This window comes from Rousettus aegyptiacus, unplaced genomic scaffold (assembly GCF_014176215.1).
Source record: "Rousettus aegyptiacus isolate mRouAeg1 unplaced genomic scaffold, mRouAeg1.p scaffold_m13_p_1, whole genome shotgun sequence".
Taxonomy (NCBI): Eukaryota; Metazoa; Chordata; class Mammalia; order Chiroptera; family Pteropodidae; genus Rousettus; species Rousettus aegyptiacus.
The window spans coordinates 31,853,010-31,873,336 of NW_023416284.1; the positions used below are offsets into that span (position 1 = coordinate 31,853,010).

The following is a 20,327-nucleotide window of genomic DNA, read 5'->3' on the forward strand; positions in this document are numbered from 1 at the left end:
TACTCTTCTGCCTAAAAAGTGAAGCCTCCTTCCTAAGAAAGAAAATCGGGCAGTATCCCCACATCCCCAAAACCACCCCAACATACATACGTATATACGTATTCTGATAATTCCTCTGAGCAACACAGCTCACATCACTCATTGTCCCATTAACGAGCCAACTAGCAGGTGCTGGTGAGGCCTGCTTTTCTTTTCTCCCTCCCTCTCTCCCTTCCTCCTTCCTTCCATCCCTCCCTCCTTTCTCTCTCTCTCTCTCTCTCTCTCTCTCTCTCTCTCTCTCTCTCTCTCTCCATTAGCATTCACTAAGGTCTACCTAGAATCAGGCCTTAGCTAGAGAAGTGAAGTGATTTAACCAAGGTCACATAGCTTTATGAGGAGGGCAAGGGGCAAAAGGCCACACTGGAACAAGGATCTTGACTCTCAGTCCAGCATTCTTTTCACCAGTTCATCAGAGGGAAGCCTACCTTGACTGTGCACACCAAAAAATTAACTGCCTTCATTATGACTCTACAATACTTGGTAAAAAAAAAAAAAAAAAAAAAAAAAAATCTATTATGAGCCTGTTGAAAGTCCAGGCCTCTATCTGGAACATCAGGCCCATAGAGCCATGTGCCCGCCAAACTTCTCCATTTGTACTTCACATGAGCCCCGTACACTCGACACATCCCAAAGAGAGCTCAAAATATCCCATCCCCAACCCCTTTCACAAATAGTCTATATTTAAGTGATTGGCCCCACCATCCACCATGTTGTTTGGATCAAGAAACTGGGTGTCTTCCTTGACTTCTTTTTTATTCTCATGTCCAGGCAATTGCCAATAATACTGTTAGATACTGGAATATGTTATTAACTGTCTTAGTCTTGGTTCTAGCTGAGATCTCACGTCTACGGATACTGCATTTTAAAGTGAGGGATGAAACCAGCATGCAGGACCTGGAAAAGGGAACTGGACAACCTGTTCTGCAAACTTTAACTTGCCTTCAGACAAGAGAGCCACTGGAGGGGTCTAGCGCACCCCCAACAAATGGAGTCAACCACCAGATCAGGGGCTGAGGAAGGAACCATAAATAACCCGTCTGAGCAGAGGCACTTGCCCACATCAATAGACCTCCAGCACAGGGGGAGGTGTGCCTGAAGCTTATAAGGGATTGCCCATGCCATCTCATCAGAGTACCTATCCCCTGAGACCTTTCCTGCCTCTTTCCTCCTCTCCTTCATCCTAATTAACCTTGCAGGGCTAAACATTTGGGTTTGGCCAGATGGAGGAAAAAGCTGAAAGTCAACGTGATGAAACAGAAGTCACTTCAAGCAGCCAATTTGAGACAGGCCTCAGCTAGCAGATAGGGAGGTTTTTACTCCGAAGAGGTTCAGTGACTTTGATTGGCCCAGATGTAGTCATTGCTAAACTAAGATTGTTTTATGCCCAGAATTAATTAGAAAACTTTTAATTCCTTGAGAATAACTAGAAAGTCATGGGGTCTGCCAGAGCTTCTATATCTCTAGATCTAGATCTATAATCTATATCCATCTATCTGCAAGGTCCATGGGAAACATAACAATTGTTTATAATTGTACCCAGTAAGTACTGCTTGCTCGATGAATCTGTTCCACAGTTCACAGATCTTCTTCTCTTCATGGTCTGGCTCTGTCTATATTTATTTGGCACCTGTTGCTTCTGTATTTATTTGCCCCTACTATCCTCCAGTATACAATGAGGAACACACATCCTCTCTCCGATACTTGGGCTCTCTCCTGTTCATCTCTTTCTGCCAGAAAGGTTGCTCCTTCTCTTCTTCTGTCTGCATCCCATTCACCTTGGAAATGAGCCCTAGTTTCTCTTCCTCCAGAAAGTTTTCTTCCCTCTCCTTCCCCACCATTCCTGCAGGGTTAAAAGACTTTCATGTGCTTCTCCACTCAGCAGAGTTTCCCTCTGCCAGAGAATTTATCCCTGTGAGCTATTGCTGTCTCTACCTTTCTCCTCCTTGAAGGCCTTATTTATCTGTCTATTTCTAGTATCTAGTGAGTTTTGTTGGATGAGTGAGTAATAAATGATATCTTGAACTCCTGATGTATGTTTTGGAGGACCCAGTGCAGGCATACCATAGGCTCTGAATTGAGACCAAACCAATTAACTGAATTCTAAATCTCTGCATCTTCTCTTGGCCACACCCATCATTCTTTTCTCTTAGAACTAGTATTTTCTGATTTTACGGTGTCTGTGGCTATGAGCCTGCCTAAAAACCACCAGTCTGCTCAGGACCCAAGGTCTCTGTTCCCAATATTTTCCTCATCCATTATGTCTAAGAACTATTTCCTTTTGGCTTATAACCAGACCATAAACAAAGGCCACAGAATATCTGATTTATTTTATGATTCCAGTTCTTTCCAGTTCTCTCTCTCTCTCTCTCTCTCTCTCTTTCTCTCTCTCAGGTATATTTATTAGTACTTGGCAGCCTAGTGAATTGTAAATAGTATTTGCTAAAGAATGATCTAAACTTCTCGGTAATTTATCATTTCATAACGACAACAAAAACAACAACCAACAGGAAGGAAAGGCAAGGGAATTAATATTGCATGACACCAAGTGAGTGCCCAATAATTTATCTGCATTCTGCCATGTAACCCTCAAAACAGCCTTGGGAAGTAAAAAAAAAAAAAAAAAAAAGGAGCATTACCCTCACTTTACAGATCAATAAACTGAGGTTCAGAGTGGTAAAATAACTAGGTCAGGGTCCTCAGCTAGAATGACGTAAAGCAGAACTCACACCCAAGACTCTGACATCAGAGCTGCATTCCTGACGTGGCATGGACAGAGACCACCAGCCAGAGGAGAGGCCTCTGAAGATATTCTCCTTCCAGATTCTGTTTAAGGTCATGAGTCTTTCTATCAGGAAACAAACTCCATGTCTTTACCCACAGTTTTGCATACATTTTATTTGGCTCATGAGATCCCCTTGAAGCCTGCCCATGGACCCTTCAGTTAAGAACCTCTAAACTAAAAAAATGAAAGTGGCCAGCTGGGCCTGATCAGCTTTCTAGGATGTGTTCGTACTGATTTTCCCTACTGGATTGGAAATTCGTATGCTCATGGAATCACCCAACCTTAAGACTCATTAAAAAAAGAATCATGGATTCTTGATATTATACATTCATCTAAGCATGGAATTATATTAGATTTTGAAATCGGAAAAGTCTTAGGATGTCAGAGCTAAAAGGGACCAGAGTAGAGATCAAGTTCACACATAATTTCATTCCACAACAACTCTGACAGGTAGGAAGTATCAGACACTGAGGCTAGGAGAAGAAACATAGCTTGCTCAAGGCCACCCAGTAATAAGATTTAAACCCTAGTTGCTGGTTTCAATGCCAGACCATCGGGTTAAAGACTCAATCAATAGAAGGAAAGCCATGCATGGGGACAGAAGGAACATTAGTTGAACACTTATCATTTCACTCTCCCGATAACCCTGCAGAGCATTTTTACTTTATAAATGAGGAAAGAGGTTCAGAGTAGTGAGATAACCAGCCCAAGGTCACACGGCTAGGGGAGCATCAGTGACCGTATCCACTGCTGTATTTCCCCGATGTCATGAAGAAAGGAAGTCATGGAGCAAGACCCTGCAATGTTTAGCTGATGCTTTTCCAGGGAGAGAAATTTAACTGAAGGACACATATGTTCCGGTAGGTGAGGAGGTGAATGCTACTGTGGGCCTGGATGCAGTATCCCTCAGGATTCCCTGCCTCCCCCGGCCTTCCCTTCTCTGACATGTATCCAGTGCTCCCTGGACAGCTAATTTGGCTTCCACGTATCCTGATGCTGGGAAGGGGTACTCTGGATGACAGACATGAAAAAACCAACCATGGGAAGTGCAGACTCCCCATTGTGTGAGCCAGTTGGCGTTCTGAGGTCAAGGCCGTTTTTCCCAAGAACTGGACCCATGCAGCCACTGGCCTCTTGCTCTAACAGCCCCAACTACCTTCTTTAACATAAGTGCAGGTTCTCATTCACAGCCACATAAATCTTTTCAATTATTATTTTTTTTTAACACTTCACAAATTTGCATGTCATTCTTGCTCTTGGGCCATGCTCATCTCTGTATTGTTCCAATTTTGGTCTATGTGCTGCCGAAGCAAGCACAATCATTTCACTGTTTTAACCAATCATCGCTTAACATTGAAAACTTACAGTGCACACACATGTACATTATTTCATTTAACCTCATTGCAACTCAGTGAGGTTAAGTGTTATTATGTTCTGTTACAGATTAGGACAGCGAGGCCCTGGGAGGGTATGTAACTTGCCCAAGGTGACACATCTAGTAAGTTCATGAGCCAGGATTCAAACTCAGGTTTATCTGAATTCAATGTCTGTTCTCATTGCATAAGTTTGTACTTTTTCATAAGTATCTCTCATTCCCATAGCAGGGGTTGGAAAAGCTGAAGGTCCCTAATTCCTTCCTGAAGGTGATGATGTTCACCTTAACAAGGTTCGAGGACTTGCTGAAGGGCGCCTTCCAGGATGACGTTGGTGCTGTCATCAGAATCCAGGTCCCCTGACTCCCAGTCTAGAGGACACTTCCTCCCAGACCATATCGCCATTCCTGTCAGACTATGTAATTTCTTTTTTCTGATTGGGATACAGAGCCAGCAGCCAATAAAGATCACAATCTGTCTGCCTGAAGTCTCCCTCTGTTATGAAATGAAGATTTTTAAAAAGTCAATTTCAAACAGGACCCAGGTTAAATCACTCTTGCGTGAGTTTCCCTGGTACAACTTCAGGTTCTTCTTGTCCCATGGATGACAGAACAAGGTGGCCTGAGCAGCTCATGTGCGGCCTCACTATTCACCCTTAACTCTTTCCAATCGCTAGCTCCAGGTCCCCACTGACACCCCCAACCACTCATGACCTAAGTCTTCTCAGTTCCATGTTCTAAACACTCCTTGGCACCACCAGAATCTAAGCCTCACTCATCCCCCACCTGGACTGTCATAACAGCCTCCTAAATGCACGTCCCTGACTACAGTCTTGACCACTCTAATTTATCCTTCCCACTCTAGCCAGAGTAGCTTTCCAGTGTGATGAAGAACTCTTCTATTGGTCCCCATTATCTTTACATTCAAGTTCAAATCCTTACGGCCTGCCCTTTCAGTTTCATCCCTCGCATCTGAAATCCTTCAGCCAAACTGGACAATTGACAGCTCCGGCAGCACCTTCCTTCCTTCCCTGTCTGTCTGCAATGTCTTCCCCTGAGCAACCCACCCGAACCCGATCAGGCTAATTTTCACTTTATCTTAAAAACTCAGCTCAGATGTCACTTCCACTGAGAAGCCTTCCCTGATTTCCTATGTCTGAGTTCCCTCCTTCCCCCATGTAAAGACATTTTTGTCTTTAATATGCTCACTGCTACATCCTCTTGTGCCTAAGACTTTGCCTGGCTTATGGCAGACATTCAAAATATCCTTGCTAAATGAAAGTTCTCCATGGCCCTCTATAATTCTTCTACCACAGAACTTACCATACATATTATAATTGCCTCTTTCCTTTTCTGTCTCCCCAAGCTGAAAGCTCTGCAAATCATGCCTTTTTGTTCAGTATTTTAGCCTGGGTGCTTAGAACGATTCTTGCATGTACCCATAGTGTGTTTATTTACGATGAATGAAGACTTGGCATTGAGGGGAAAAAACCATGGGCCTAGGCTGGTGGGGAGGGGGGCATTCTACTAAGAAACACATTTACTCCCAACATAAAAGATGGCAGAGGTACTGAGGAAGGGTAGAAGGATCCATCAAATTTAACATCAGAAACCGATCACAAACTAAGTCAGGTCTCCTCTGGACAAACTCACATCTCATTGTCAATAAGGGTTTCAGAATCGCCGTTGGTGCACACGCTCAAACTCTTCTTCCAAGTCTTTGCTATGATATCACGGGATAACAAAGTAGGTGTAGTGTAGAATGTGACTTATGCATGTAGTACAGGAATTATGGGATCCTAGAGAAGTCATGGGCCACACATCATCTAGTGTGTGTGTGTGTGTGTGTGTGTGTGTGTGTGTGTGTGTGTGTGTTGGTGAGGGGCAGTGTGGCACATAATAGATGGCCAGGACTTTGGAAACCAAGGGACGTCTCCTCAGGGCAGAGCCTACTCGCTCGGTCTTTCTGAGCCAGGTAGTTATTAAAGCAGACTTCAAGATGACTGCCTCCATCTTGGTGTCTCTAAAGAGGGGACTGTTGGTTCTTATCATGATCTCTCCAGTGTTCTGCTGGATTTGGGATGGTGCTGTAACACCTGGCTCACCCCTCCCTCTGGGCCTGTCACCCTGCCTCCTGTGTGCCCAGCTAGGTAATTGGACCCCTCCCCCCACCCCGAGCCACTAGGCTGCAATTAACTGAGTGAACTAGTTCTAAGTCATGCTGTAGCCATAAAGGAGGTTTACCTGCAAAGAATATGGTAGCAACTCCATAAACACTCACCAAGGGTTGAATAAAGGCTAAAAAGAGCACTTCCACTTCTGGAGAGGGAGAATTTGCAGATAAAGAGTTAATATCATCCTTCTCCTTTTTTCTTCTTCAACCATAATCTTTTCTCTAAGAAAACTAAGTGTAGGGAAGGAGTAATGGGTCAATCCAAAAACAAAAGGATAAAGGAAAGCAGAAATTGTCACGATTTGTCACAAAACCCTTATGCTGTGATACTGAAATTAAAATTAACACCCAGGAAACTAGAATCACCCGCAACCCCTAAAAAAAAATCAAGCAAGCTAGAAAGTGACCTCTAATTTCATCATGACATGTTTGGGGGTTTTCAGAGAAATTTTATGAGGAAACTTAGAAGAAAAGCAATTTGGCAAAGACGTGCAAAGGCGGAGAGAGAGATGTGCAGAGGATGAGAAGCAAGACAGAGGAGGCAAAGGGGAGAGAAAAAGAGGAAAGAAGGATGGGAAGAAGAGGGAAGACAGGAAGTGGAGGGAGGGGGCGTAAGAAGTAGGGAAAGAAACACACAAGACAGGAGTGTTGGGAGTGATAGAAGGAGAGGAGACAAGGAGAGAAAAATCAAGTAAAAGGAAAATAGTGAGCATAGAGAAGGAAAGGGAGAAAGCAATAGCACAAAAAGATGGGAAGAGAAAAAGAGAAAATATAGTTTTACATGTTCAGGGTTAGAAGGAGGAGTCAAGATCATCAGGGTCTTCCTCAACAACCTTGGGGATTTTATCCAGCCTGTGTACTTACATACCTTAGATAGCAGGTGACTCACTCCTTCATTAAAGAATAGAGGAGAGAGAGAGATGGGAGCGGCGTAAGGGAGGAGGAGGCCATGCGTCCAGGTGCCTGAGGAAGACTTGAAGCATAGCAGAGGCAGCTGGGAGAGGGGTATGCATAGAAGGCAAGGGGAAAATAGAACAATCCAAGGATGCCACCAGCAGAACCAGCCACCTCCATCCTCATCCCAGAGTCTCAGTGCTCACCTGAGTTGGAGACCAAATTCCTGACCTGCCTAGTAAATCCGCCAGAACTGATATTCTCTGATTCTCTGTGGGATGTGGGCTGGCCCAGGGCTGAATGGGGATCTGCCAAGGATACAGGCTTCTTCAGTGTAGGGCACAGCAGCCGTGCTGCCCCCGATGATGTAGCTGTAGAAGGAGACTTCTAGGGTGTAGCAATAGGAAGTGTGGTCCAGGAGCCCACCGAGGAAACGACGGCCAGTGCCTGCTTTCACAGCATCCCGGTTGAAGGATGTGCTGGACTGCGAAAAACAAATAGGAGGGAGAGAATCAGGGCTGGGTGCCTGCTGGCTATCGGATTTTGAGCAAATTTTTCAACACCTCTGAGCCTCGGCTTCCTCATCTGAAAAGTGGAATATTAATCCCATGTGATGGTATTATTCTGAGGATTAATAAACAAATATGATTGAATAAAAGCATGCCCCAGAGTTTTTGGGGCACGGTAACTGCCATTTAATAAATATTTGTGGAAATTTGAATGGAGACAGATGGAGCAAGGGGAAGTAGACAGACAACAAGAAGCAATTACATTATAATGATAATCAGAACTAAAATTTGGGCAGCGCTTTCAACTTTTCATATTGTTTTCCCTGCAGTATTTCATTGAGGCTTCGAAATAACCCCTTGGGATTGTAAATTGGTGCAGCCACTATGGAAAACAATATGGAGGTTCCTCAAAATATTAAGACTTAGAGTTGCCATATAATCCAGAAATTCTTCTTCTGGGTATCTACCCCCAAAATTTGAAAACGCTTATTCATAAAGATATATGTACCCCTATGGTCATTGAAGTATTATTTACAATAACCAAAACATGAAAACAAGACAAGCGTCCTTTGACAGATGACTGGATAAAGAAGATGTGGTACATACTGAACCATAAAAAAAGATGAAATGTTGCCATTTGTGACAACATGGATGAATCTTGAGAGTATTATGCTAGGTGAAATAAGTCAGATGGAAAAGGACAAGAACTTTATAATTTTTCTTTTCAAATGTGGGATATAAAATAAGGAACAAATGAAAAACAAAACAAAAAGCCAACTCATAGATACAGACAGCAGAACGGTGGTTACGAGGCGAAGAGGGTGGGGAAAGATGAAGAGGATAAAGGGGGTCGAATACATGGTGATAAAAGGAGACCAGACTTTGGCTGGTGAGCACACAATAGAATGTACAAATGTTGCATTATAAAGTCGTACACCTAAAATTTGTATAATGTTATTAACCAATCTCACCCTAATAAATTTAACTAAAAAACAAAAAGAAAAACAAAATAATCCCTTAGTGTAGGTGTTATAACTTTGTCCCTCTAAGGCGAGGGAACCGAGGCTCATGGAGATGGAGCAAATAAGGGATACAGCACAGATCTGAACCCAGGACTGAGTGACTCCAGAAACCTCAGCACTCCTTCACAATGCTCCCCCTCCATTAGGGACAGCTGAACTCATGTCCAACATCACCAGAGAGTCGGAATTATGGCTGTTTCTTCACACGGGTGTTGCCATAACAATCACAGTAGATAGAGGAAGGAACGAGCAAGTCAATGTCTCAAGTCCTCTGTTCAAAATACGTGAGATGTTAGACAACTTGCCTTATTTGTCTTATTTGTCTCAATCTCAGTTTCCTCGTCTGTAAAGTGAAGATGATAATAATATCTCTTTCACAGAGTTGGAGGGTCAGTTCACTTGAGTTTAGAAGGGCATCTGTCCTAATCCATAGAGATCCAAGTAGATGATGAGATCAGTTATAACAAGAGAATGTGTGTCTTACTCAGCAGATATACAAGAAGGAAAAGATAAGAATGAAGGAGGAGAAAGAAAACAACAAAAAAAGGCAGACATGGAAAGAAACAGAAATGTGTGCGTGCGTGTGTCTTGAGGTAAAGGAAAGGATCAGGAAATCATAGAACATCAAATCGGAAAGGAATGTTGAAGTCCACGTAGTGAAATCCAACTCTCATTTTACAGCTGGGAGCTGAGGATCAGAGAACAGGGGAAACAGTGACTGGACCAGGCCAGATGACCTTGACCCCAGCCCTGAGCTCTTAAGGGGGGCTATAATACTGGAACATCATTAGACAAGGTCAGGAGTGAAGCTCCCAGATTGTGGCCCTCTTGGTGACCCTGGAAACCTCTCTTGTATGAGGGTCTCTAAGGCCTGTTGCCCAGCCTCCCAGGGAACCTGGATCCAGGAGACCAAGTCTGCTCTGAAACTCAAATGGTTTCATAAAGACAAGGGCTGACCATCCTGTAGAAATTCCTACAGAAACGAGCATGGCTGTTTTTATCCCAGAGCTGCAAATGGGGAGCCACCCGCCTCAATTCTACCCTGAAATGCTGAAGGACTTTGCTGTAGATACTCAACTTCTCTGGGTCATATGTGTCACTTGGGTGTAAAGAGGATACTAAGTCATATAACCTCCCAATTTCTTTCATGGTGTGGCATTCAAAGATTCTGGGATTCCAAGTGCATCTTACCTCAAGGAGAAATGTATCATCTCCACTAATGTCCATGCCTGAAGCAATGGGCAGACAAGTTTTCAGCTCATCAACTTCAAAAATTGCTATGACTTTTGTGGGCCTCTCTCCCTCTGGCCACATGGAAATAACAGGCCTCAGAGATGTAGTATCAAAACAAAGAAAAATGTGCAAAAACTCCCTCCACTGTCCCCTCTCCACACGCCGATTCCCCTCCTTATCTTCCCTCCCTGCCCTTTCCCAATATTGCTTTTTGCTGCAAATGATTCTAGCCGCCAGCCGACCGCCTCTCCAGTCCTAGTGTGTGCAGTGGGCAGTAACAGCAGCCTCTGCAGTCTGCTGAGGTCTTTACTGTCTACATAGTACTTTCGTATCTATTTCTGCATTTGTCTTCCTAGGAAGCTATGACACAGGCAAGGAAGAAAATTATCACCCGCAAATTACTGACAAAGAAATTGAGGCCCAGAAGGGGTCATGGTGGGCACAGACCCCCTTCGGCAGACAGGTAGGGCTCCTAACTAAAGGGTCTGGCATGTGATAGGTGCTCAGCTGCTCAGTGAGTTTCTTCTCACTTCAGGAGCCAGATCAACTAAACAAATGCCAGCTCCTCAGACAAACCAAGCACTCGCAGCCTTTCAAAGAGTCTCCCTCCTGACTGGTGATGAGCAGCTTGAGGGCATGGCATAGCTTGTTATCTCTCTCTTTATCATCCACGCAAGACCTGGCACAGAGTTGGTGTTCTATAAATGTTAAACCAAACCGAACTGAGTAAGGAGACAGAGGGGGAGAGGGGCGGGGTGGAGAAGGGGAGCTGGGGCTGGCTGAGAGAGAGCTCTTGACTTACGTAGGAGAAGTCCTCGGCGTTCTGGCAGAGGAGCTTGGGGAAAATGGCCTGCCTCTGGAACCGTCCCTCGTCCTCAAAGACATTGCCATACATGAAGCCATTCATCATGGTGGAGTGGGCGTGGATGTCAATGTAAAACTCCAGACTTGTTTTCTGTTGAGAGAAAGGATAACAAATGAGAAATGCGGGGTCACAGAGCTTGCCTTAAAGGGAGGAGACACCCCGCCCCCCGCACACACACACGTACTATTTCAAACTGGCCCTATGTGTTAGCTACTTTAGCAGCCATTTGCAATGTGATTGGAGGAGTTGAGACCAGTGAGGATCAATTTTTCCTCATTTTTAACATCATCTGCCCTCAGGGTCTGAGATCACTACCATTAGTATCCCTCTTTAAAGTTCTTCTGAAGAAGTGAGGTTTTTGTTGGACTAAGTTGTGATGTTATGTACCCAGAACAGTTAATACATTCACGACTAAAGGTATTATCAGAATTTGTTTCTCTGATTAATGAGGAATACTTTCAGGCAGAAGAGTTGTATTTACGTTGGGCTTGGTTATGGTTTTGCTCTGACTGGGCCATTTCTAGCTGAAGGGATCTGGGGTAAATTATGGGCCCCCTTTGAACTCAGCTTTTTTTATTTGAAAAGTGGTTATTTTAATTCCAACCTAAGAGAGTTACAGTGGAGATCAAACACTGCAATAATAATTACTATCATTTACAGCATATTTCATGCTTGCCAGGCACCATTCTGAGAGTTTTACCTGTGATGTCCTAGTTACTTCTTTTATTTAACCTCATTTCATGATGCCATACCTACTCCCCAATAATATATAAATAGTGCATGGGGGGGGGACACTTTGTCATCTGTAAAGATGATTGTGACTAGCCTTTCTCTGCTCTCTACTTACACGTATTCCTAGCTTCATATGGTATGATTTGTTAACATTGCCATCTATGAGCTCCCTTTACAGGTAGGGGGATTACCTAGAAAGAGCCCAGTGGCTGCCTGTGCATGAAGGATGCTCAGTAGCCATATGTAGAATGTCTGAACAAAAGACCCCAGAGAGATTACTCCAGAACCAGTAATGAACTAGCAGCAGGAACTAGGGAAATTTTAGGTCCTTAGATCTTCAATGCCTCTCAGATTCAACCTTCTCTTCCTACATATCAGCCCAAGTTATATCTATTAATCCTTTCTTAGAGTAACAGAGACCCTGAAGGGAAAAGGGACTTGTCTGAGCTCATGGCATAACTGGGACTGAAACCCAGGTTTCCTGATGCCTGGCAGAGTTAACTTGTCAACAATGGCCAATGCTGGAAACAGTCAATGGAAAACCTGGCCACCTGTTCATGCCCTTTCTAGCGTACGCTCCTGGGAAAAAAGAAAAGTCCACACTTAGAAGGATTCTCCCACCTTGGGACACTTTCAAACGAAGTTAAAACCAAATGAAAACCATGTTGCTTCTAGAAAGTAGGCTGATGACTGTCATTTCATTTGCCTCAGAGTTGGAGTGAAAAATTATGTCTTGCTGAGCTCCTAGTTTTCTGGGTAGCATAAGCTGTCTTTTGAGACATATAAGATGCACTGCTCTGTGTGATATTAAACTCATCATTTTCAGCTTTGGCGGTGGAATACACAATGATTCAACAGGAGCCCTATAAAAGTCATCTTTGCAATTTTATTTTCTTCAGTTGTCTGTCTTTTCCTCTGAGATTTTGATGAGCTGCAGAGGAAAGGATGAGGTAGAGATGACTTAAGAAATGTGTAAAGAACAACTGCAATTTATACCTTGGGATGTTGTAGCTAGAGAGGGCCTTGAAAACCAGCTTCTCTGACCTTTCTCAGATCAGCCCTGAGCAGGGGGTCGGGGTGGGAGAGGGTGAGGGGGAGTTGCTTGCTTAAGGCTGGATAGCAAGTTAGTGAAGGAGTAAGAATTAGAAGCTGGCACTTCTGATAACCACTCTGGAGTGGCTTCCACTGCCCCATCCTGACACCTGGCATCTATGTGATTTAAATAACCAGCAGGTGAACTATATTGATTCACATGGTTCAAAGGTTTTTTTCTAAAAAATGAAAGAATATCTAGTAAAGCCTCTCCCTTCTACTGCTACCTAAAAGCAACTACCTAGAAGCAACTTGAGTTAATAGGTTCTCTCACTTCCTTCCAGAGATAGTTTATCCACAAATTAGTAAAAATCCCTAACCCTTCCTCCCAACACACAAATGGTAGCACACTAAAAACACTATGCAGAGCTGCCTTTTTTTTTCTCTTAACATATCTTGGAGGTGATTTTTTTCTTAACACATAAAGAGTTACCTTATTTTTATTAATAGCCATACACAAACTATTTAAGCAGTACCCTTTGATGGACATTTAAGTAATTTCCAACCTTTTCCTGTTCCAAATAACATCTTAGTGATCAACTTTGTATATACATTATTTTACACATATATAATTATATGTAGGATAAATTCCTAGAAGTAGAATTTCTGGGTCTTCTGAGTATTTGCAATTCTGATAGATACTGACAAATTAAACTCCTTAGAAGGACCAGTTTACACTCCTGGCAATGTATTACAATGTCTCATTCTAAATTACCTTGACAAGATGAGTGGAATCAAATTTTTTGATATTTGCCAATTTGATGTGTGATAAATGATATTTAAGATTAGTTTTCACCTGAATTTCTCTTAATATAATTATTTTTTATTATAGGGTTAAGTTTAAACATCTTTTCATTACGTTTAAGAACCATTTGCATTTTCTTTTGTATGAATTGTTCACTTTCTTTGCCCATTTTAAAAACTGGATTGTTGGGCTTTATTATTGATTTATAGCAACTAGATATTAGGAATTTAGTTTTCATGGCTGTATAAAAATAGTTTTAGTCATTTTGTCATTTTTTTTTTATTTCACCTCTGTGAGTACTTTTTTCCTTGAAGAAATTTTTAAATGCTCATTTTTTACACAGATTTATCATCTTTTCTTTTCTGGATTCTGGGTCAAATTTTTTCATTGTTTCTTCTATTACTTTTATTATTTCTCTTCTTATATTTAAATATTTCAATTTTAGCTTACATAGATGAAGACTGAGAGGTAAGAATTAAAAACTTTATTATCTGACACCATTAAATTACACATCTTTTCCCCCATTGACCTGAAAAGCCATCTTTACCATATAAATTCTTTGTATGTATTTGGGTTCATTTTTGGACTTTTAGTCTGTTCTAATCATTTGTCTATTCATGCGTCAGTACTATACAGTTTTAATTATGTTAAGTTTATAATGTATGTTAATATTTGAAGGGCTAATATCACCTCATTATGTTTCTTTTTCCAAATTTTCTTGTATTTTCTTGTATATTTTCCTGTATGATTGTTATATTTAGCTTGTTTAGTTTTTCTTGCTTGCCTAAATCCTATCAATATTCTCAATATTTGTAACATAATCAAATTAGATTTTTGTATTAATGTTGGGAGAATCGACTCATGACTTTCAGCCTTCCAATCCAAGAGTACACATGTTTTGACTTTCCATTTATTCAAGCTTTCTTTAGGGTACGACAGGAGGTTTGAAAGGATTTTTTTTTTCTGCATAGACCCTGTACATTTATTTTTTATGCTAAGGTAGTTTATATTTTTTTGTTGCTGTTATAAATATGATGCTTTCTTCCATTAAATCTTCCAACTGGTGATTCTTTATAAATATAAAGGCTCTTGTTTTCAACACATGAAATTATTACCCAGACACTTCACTAATTTTACTATTATTTGTAATAGTTTCTCTTTTGATTTTCTTGGATTTTCATTTTCTTACTTATTCAACAAATAGTCACTGAGTACCTACTATGTGTTAGACAGTGTTCTAGGCACTGGGGACGTTAACCAGGGTGTGTTCTGGGCACTAGGGAAATAGCATTGAACACAATAGAAAGCTCCTGATCGCAAAGAGTTCACAGTCTATGGAAAAAGAAAATAAATAGATCAATTAATAAGTATACAAGATGTCAGGAAGTGTTAATGTCATGGAGACAATAAAGTCCAGTAAGGGAATAGAAAGTAACAAGAGATTCTGGAAAAAGAGATACTTGAATGGAATTGGATATCAGGTGGAAGAGTTTTCCAGGAAGTGGGAGAAGTAATGCAAAAGTCACATGCACTTGCTGTGTTTAGGGAACAGCAAAGAGGTGAGGATGCCTGGGAAGAGAGGGTGACTAAAGCAGACAATAGTTTCCAGGTTGGTAATCTTATCATCTGTGCATAGTAATTTTATCTCTTTTTTCATTTTTATGATTCTAATTACTTTCTCATTCCTAACTGCATTCGCTAGTACCTCCAAAAGGTGTTAATGAATTAGTAGTTTCTAAGATCCCTTCATACTCTGAGATTCTAGGTGATGGAATGCAAGTAAATAAAGGTCTGGGAAACTGACCTGAATAGGGTCTGAATTTGTCTTAGTTCTTTTACTTCTTCATTGCACATATTCAGCCCTTTTCTGGGAATGCCAAAGACCACAAACACTCACTAATTCCAACAACATTGCGATTATATCTTATACCTAAACTGGCTTTATGGACTTGTATTGGCCCAGTTGGAATGGAGCGTGGAAGGCAGAAGCAGGGTTTCTAACTCTGGTTCTAATGTCAGTAGAATCTGTGACCACGGACAAGCACGACTCTTCACTGTGCTTTAATTTCATCTTTCAAAGTGGTCACTGGATGAGAGAGAAGATATGACTTCCTTTAAACTTTTCATAATTTTTTTCTCATCCTCAGTTAAAAGAGATCCCTCATTCTTTTCCAAACAGCTTCTTGCTCAGGAGTTGATACTGGTATTTACCTAATCTGGCTGATAAGTATGTCTGTCTGCCTATGAGCTCTTTGAGGACAGGGACCATGTCTCATCCAAGTCCCATAATCTCTTATGTGCTCTACTATAATAGCTTCTTATCTGGTTTCCTTGCTGCTTCAGAGTGATCATTTTCAATGCGAACAAATCATATCGCTTCCTGTTCTACACTTCCCTATTGCTCACAGGATGGAGTCCAAGCCCCTTAATATATTTTAAAAGGCTCTGCATGATGTGGTCCTTGCTTTTTGTCTAGTCTCAGCTCTTGCCATTTCTGGTCTGATATTCTACACTCCAGCCTCATGAGGCTACCTGGAGTACCTCAAACCACTATATTCATGACTTTTGTCTCCACATTCACACCTTCTCTTTACCTGACTAACTCTGATGCAACCTTAAAATTTAAGGCAGAAACTGAGCTCATGCTCACCAATCCCATTTCCTTTCCCTGGACCACGGAAGACATTTCCCAGGCTCCCTTGCCATTTGGTTGGGATCCAATGAGATGTGGGTAGTTATGACAAATGCCACTTCCAGGCCTGGACACAAAACTCATATATAATCACCCACATTCTCTCTCGTTCTTGTGCATGAAAGCTACATGCAAAAACAATGGTATCCTAAGAAGGAAGAAGCCTATGTCCCTGATTTAATACTCAGAGGAAAATGGCCAGGAGAGTCACCTGACTTCATCAAATTGTGATGAACTGTATTAAGCCACTGAGATTTGGGAATTGCTTAGTTTAGCAGCTATTATTACTTGACTGACTAGTAAAAAATCTGAGTTTCAGACAGCCTTATTTTATCCCTCAGGATAAGTCAACAGCCTTCTCTGTATTCTCATAATTCAAGGTACAAATCCCTGTCATGGCACTTACCACATGGCATAATAATGCTTTATTTAGTTCTATCACCCATTGGAATGCATGCTTTTTCAGGGCAGGGATCCTACCTTGTTAATTTTTTAAAGCATAGGACAGAGCCAGGCCTAGGATATAATAAATTACCATCAAAGGTTTGGCAATGGACTGAATAGAAAGTGAATCAATGGAAGAAGGAGTGAATTAAGTGAATGAGCAGATGCATCTTAGGTTTTGTCCGGTAGTCACATGAGGTACTTTTCTGTGGCCGTGTCAGAGTAAGGGGCGTGCCACTGATGCAGGGCCCTTACTCGCAAATTGGGGTTGAGAATGGAAATGGAGGAAAGCATTTCGGTTCTTTCCTTCTAAACTTAGGAACCTTAATTAACACCGAGTGATGAAGGGCTGCCCCTTGCCAGCAGCCAACAGCTCATCCTGCAATCAGGGGCCTAAAGAGTAAATTAAAATCAGTGCCAATAAAATTAAAACTACCTTAGGGCATATTTGCAACATAATTTAGTGTGGAGTTTGCTTCTTCCTAGACACTAGGGAGGAAATGGTTATTTTTTTTTTTTTTTTTCCTTTCTACATTCTGAGCTGCTTCCCTGCTTCACCTCACTGGGCACACAGGCCAAAACCTGAGCTCGATGCCGTGATGTGGTGCCGAATCCTTCATATTTGGGCAGCACTTCAGGGCTTATCACATATTCAGTCCAATGAAGGAAGGGAAATGCAATCCTGGGAGGGAAGAGAGGGGGTTTATCTAAGGTCCGGAGATGAGAAAGAAACAAGCTTAGGCAGGGATGAGCTGCTTTATTAATTCTAGTCTTACAGAGGAGGAACTAAAGCTTGCCCAGGGTGAAAGAGCAGGAAGTGGCCGAGCTGGGATTCAAACCTTGGCCTCTAGTTACAAGCTGGTGCCCTGCGCTCCCAGGCGCTTGCAGCATCTAGCGAGGCAATCTCCCTGATCACACATCATAAGGAAGTTCTATGCCGCTTCCTTCATCTCTGAGCTGGGAGACTGTGAGGTCTGGGAACTGATCCTATCAGGTTTAGCCTCTCAAAAGGCATTGAGGTGGGGGCTGGGAGGAGCAAGGAGTGTTAGAGAACTTCCAGACAGCTCCCCTACAGAGATTTGCCCCATGAAGCTGTTGTGCCTCAGGCGAAAAAGCCCTGAATCTACTCCTTTTATTATTAACTGAAATATCTCCCTGTTTTTTTTTTTTTTTTAAAAAGTTTAAGTAGATATTTATGTAAGTCAAGGTGCTGTCTTAAGGAAGAAAGAAAAAAGTTTTAGAAAAATTGAGAACTCTTTCTTTAAAAACAACCAGGCAAATCAAACAAACAAAACAATGTAAATGTCTCTTAAATCCTACCCTACTTAGAAGTAAAAAGTAAAATCTCCATGTAAATGGAGGCACATCTGCATCTAAGGCCTGGCTCAGCATAGGAGGCTTAGGTTCATAATAGACCTTCTCAGGGCAAAATAACTTGTGATCTCTGTCTCCTGCTCCCATAGTGATGATTAGTGGCTCCAATGTTGACCATGACAATCAATGATGATGATAGAAGGAAGTAGTGCAGGTTTTGGATCTGATAGACTTGGTTTCAATGGTCAGTTTAGCTATGGTTGAGCTTCCATGACCTGAGGAAGTTGCTTTCACTCTCTGTGTCTCAGTTTCCTCATCTAAAAATTGGGGATAATAATCCCACCTTCACAGGAGTGTCATGAGGTAATTATCTTTGTGCCTAGCAAAATGTCTAGGAGGTTATATGTTCTCGATGCGTTCTTTTCAATCACACAGTGATACTAAGTGCAGGCACTGTGCTTGGCACCAGGGATATGAACTCCTTTGAGCTCAAAACCTTGCAGGGAAGATGGACATTTTAATAGTAGTTGCATGTGCAATGAAAGGTTCAAAGGAGAGGTACAGGGCCTATAGTAGCTATGTATAGAGAGGGGTGTGGGGACCCAGCTTACATAAATGTAAGTTTATTCCTTGTTCAGTAGGCCATCTGTTGACAGTAACTACCCTCTTGCATATTTGTAGCATTTATAAACCAGTTTGACACTAAAATAACTCCTGTGATTCTCTCAACAATCCACTGGAGTAAATGGGATCATCATCTTATTTCTCAAAAGAAGCTCAGAGACTAGCTTGTCACAATCTCATAGCAAGTTAGGTCTGAATGGGGATTCCGACTCACGGCCTCCAAAGCCCTTGCTTGATCCTCACCCTTGGGGGTCACCCAGGGGTCCACATCCTTGTATGGACATACATACAGGTGTAAAAGCCAACCTTCCCAGGAAGCCTTGGTCTGAGCAGGAAGATGAGACAAACTAAGAAGAGGACTGAGATACAATATTTAAGCCTGTGAGAGCCGAGGGACGTTTTAATTTCGTAATTAAAAGTTAATGTTGCTTCATTATAAATCAAAGGCTGATGAAACTAGGGCACCCCTAGGAACATATTAGGAACTCAGTAAATACGTGTGGCCTGAATGTTTGGAGACATCGCCTGTAGGAGGTTGTTAGCTGATGCAGAGCAGTAACAACATCCAACCACCAAGCTGGGAGTGTGGTCAGTCCTCGGTAAGGATGCCCATCTTGGCTCTCCCACTAACATGCTCTGTGACCCTGGAGAAGCTCCGTTCCTCTTTTTTTTTTTTTTTTGCCAGGATAAAGTGCATATTTCAGCATGAATATTGGCACCCTTGAACACCTTTTTGAAAAACAAAAAACAAAAACAATGATATCTGCCAAACAGGAAGACTACATGAGCATGGGGAAACGGCTGAGCGGCTGTCTTGCAGTAGCCTCTCACCAGAGGGTGCACTTAGGTCTTGAAGGAGACAAGGTGGAAAGAAGGGCTGGCAGAAGCTGTCTTCAGAGGCCAAAAGAAGGAGAAAAACATAACAGTGCAGAGCAGGGACATGAGATGATTGAAAAATATAGGACTCCTAGGGCATTATGAGCCCTGTGAAATCACAAAATCCATTCTCTTGGAATTGTCTGGAATTTTGCTCCCGCACAACCTTTCCTTTGACACCTACACAACAAGTTCAAAACCTTGTCCCATTTTCACCATACCCATTTTACAGATGAACACACGGCTCCGGATTACACAGCTAAGAAGTGGCAGAGTCACGGATAAAACCTAGATCTTCTATCCACAGCACAAATTCTCCCCAATATGTCATTCTGTCTTGAACCTCTGATTTTGGCCTGGTCTGAGGGGAGCCCAGAGAGTAGATTAACAGCCCGCATGGGAAATATTTTTTAAAATGAATATGAAAGGTCTTCGATGACTTGCCTCAATCTTCAACCTTATTTCCTACTGTCTGCTAACAGGCATCCAATGCTCTTGCCATGCCAAACTGATAGCTCCCAGACCATGCCAAGCTCTGCTGTGCCTTCCAAGGCTTTGCTGACATTGTTCCCTTGCTCTACCTAGCCACCCTCCAGGGCCCAATCCCAGCATCTCTTCTTCTGTGAAGACTTTCTTAACCCATCTGAATGTACTTGACCATGCACTCTTTCACTTACATTGTCATTCATTCTTCCACTTTATTATACTCATCTTGCAGTTTCATTATTATTGCTGTGTGTATCTATTTCCCCCGCTGGACTAGCATTGGTCAAGACCAGAAATCATTATATCTCCCAAACCTAGCACCGTGCCTGGCACAGAGTAGGTGCTGAGGAAATCTTTATTAAATGAATAAATGTATGAGGTAATGAGAGAGAAGTAAACACCCTTGAGCAGAGACCATGTCCATCTTTGACCT

General features: G+C 42.1%; 1 protein-coding gene and 1 non-coding gene across 5 annotated transcripts in view; both read right to left on the reverse strand.

Annotated features, from left to right (window-relative positions):
• Window positions 1-20,327, reverse strand: part of AGBL4 (ATP/GTP binding protein like 4) — a 992,639-nt gene that overhangs the window by 40,538 nt on the left and 931,774 nt on the right. For all 4 annotated transcript variants that reach the window (XM_036233744.1, XM_036233741.1, XM_036233757.1 and 1 more), the window contains 2 exons: window positions 10,827-10,979; window positions 7,582-7,744 (listed from right to left, as the gene is read on the reverse strand). In XM_036233744.1, coding sequence (XP_036089637.1) covers window positions 7,582-7,744; window positions 10,827-10,979 — 316 coding nt within the window. The remainder of the gene's footprint in view (window positions 1-7,581; window positions 7,745-10,826; window positions 10,980-20,327) is intronic.
• Window positions 4,035-4,138, reverse strand: LOC118606435. The gene has a single exon (XR_004952388.1). It is a non-coding gene; the product is annotated as a U6 spliceosomal RNA (small nuclear RNA).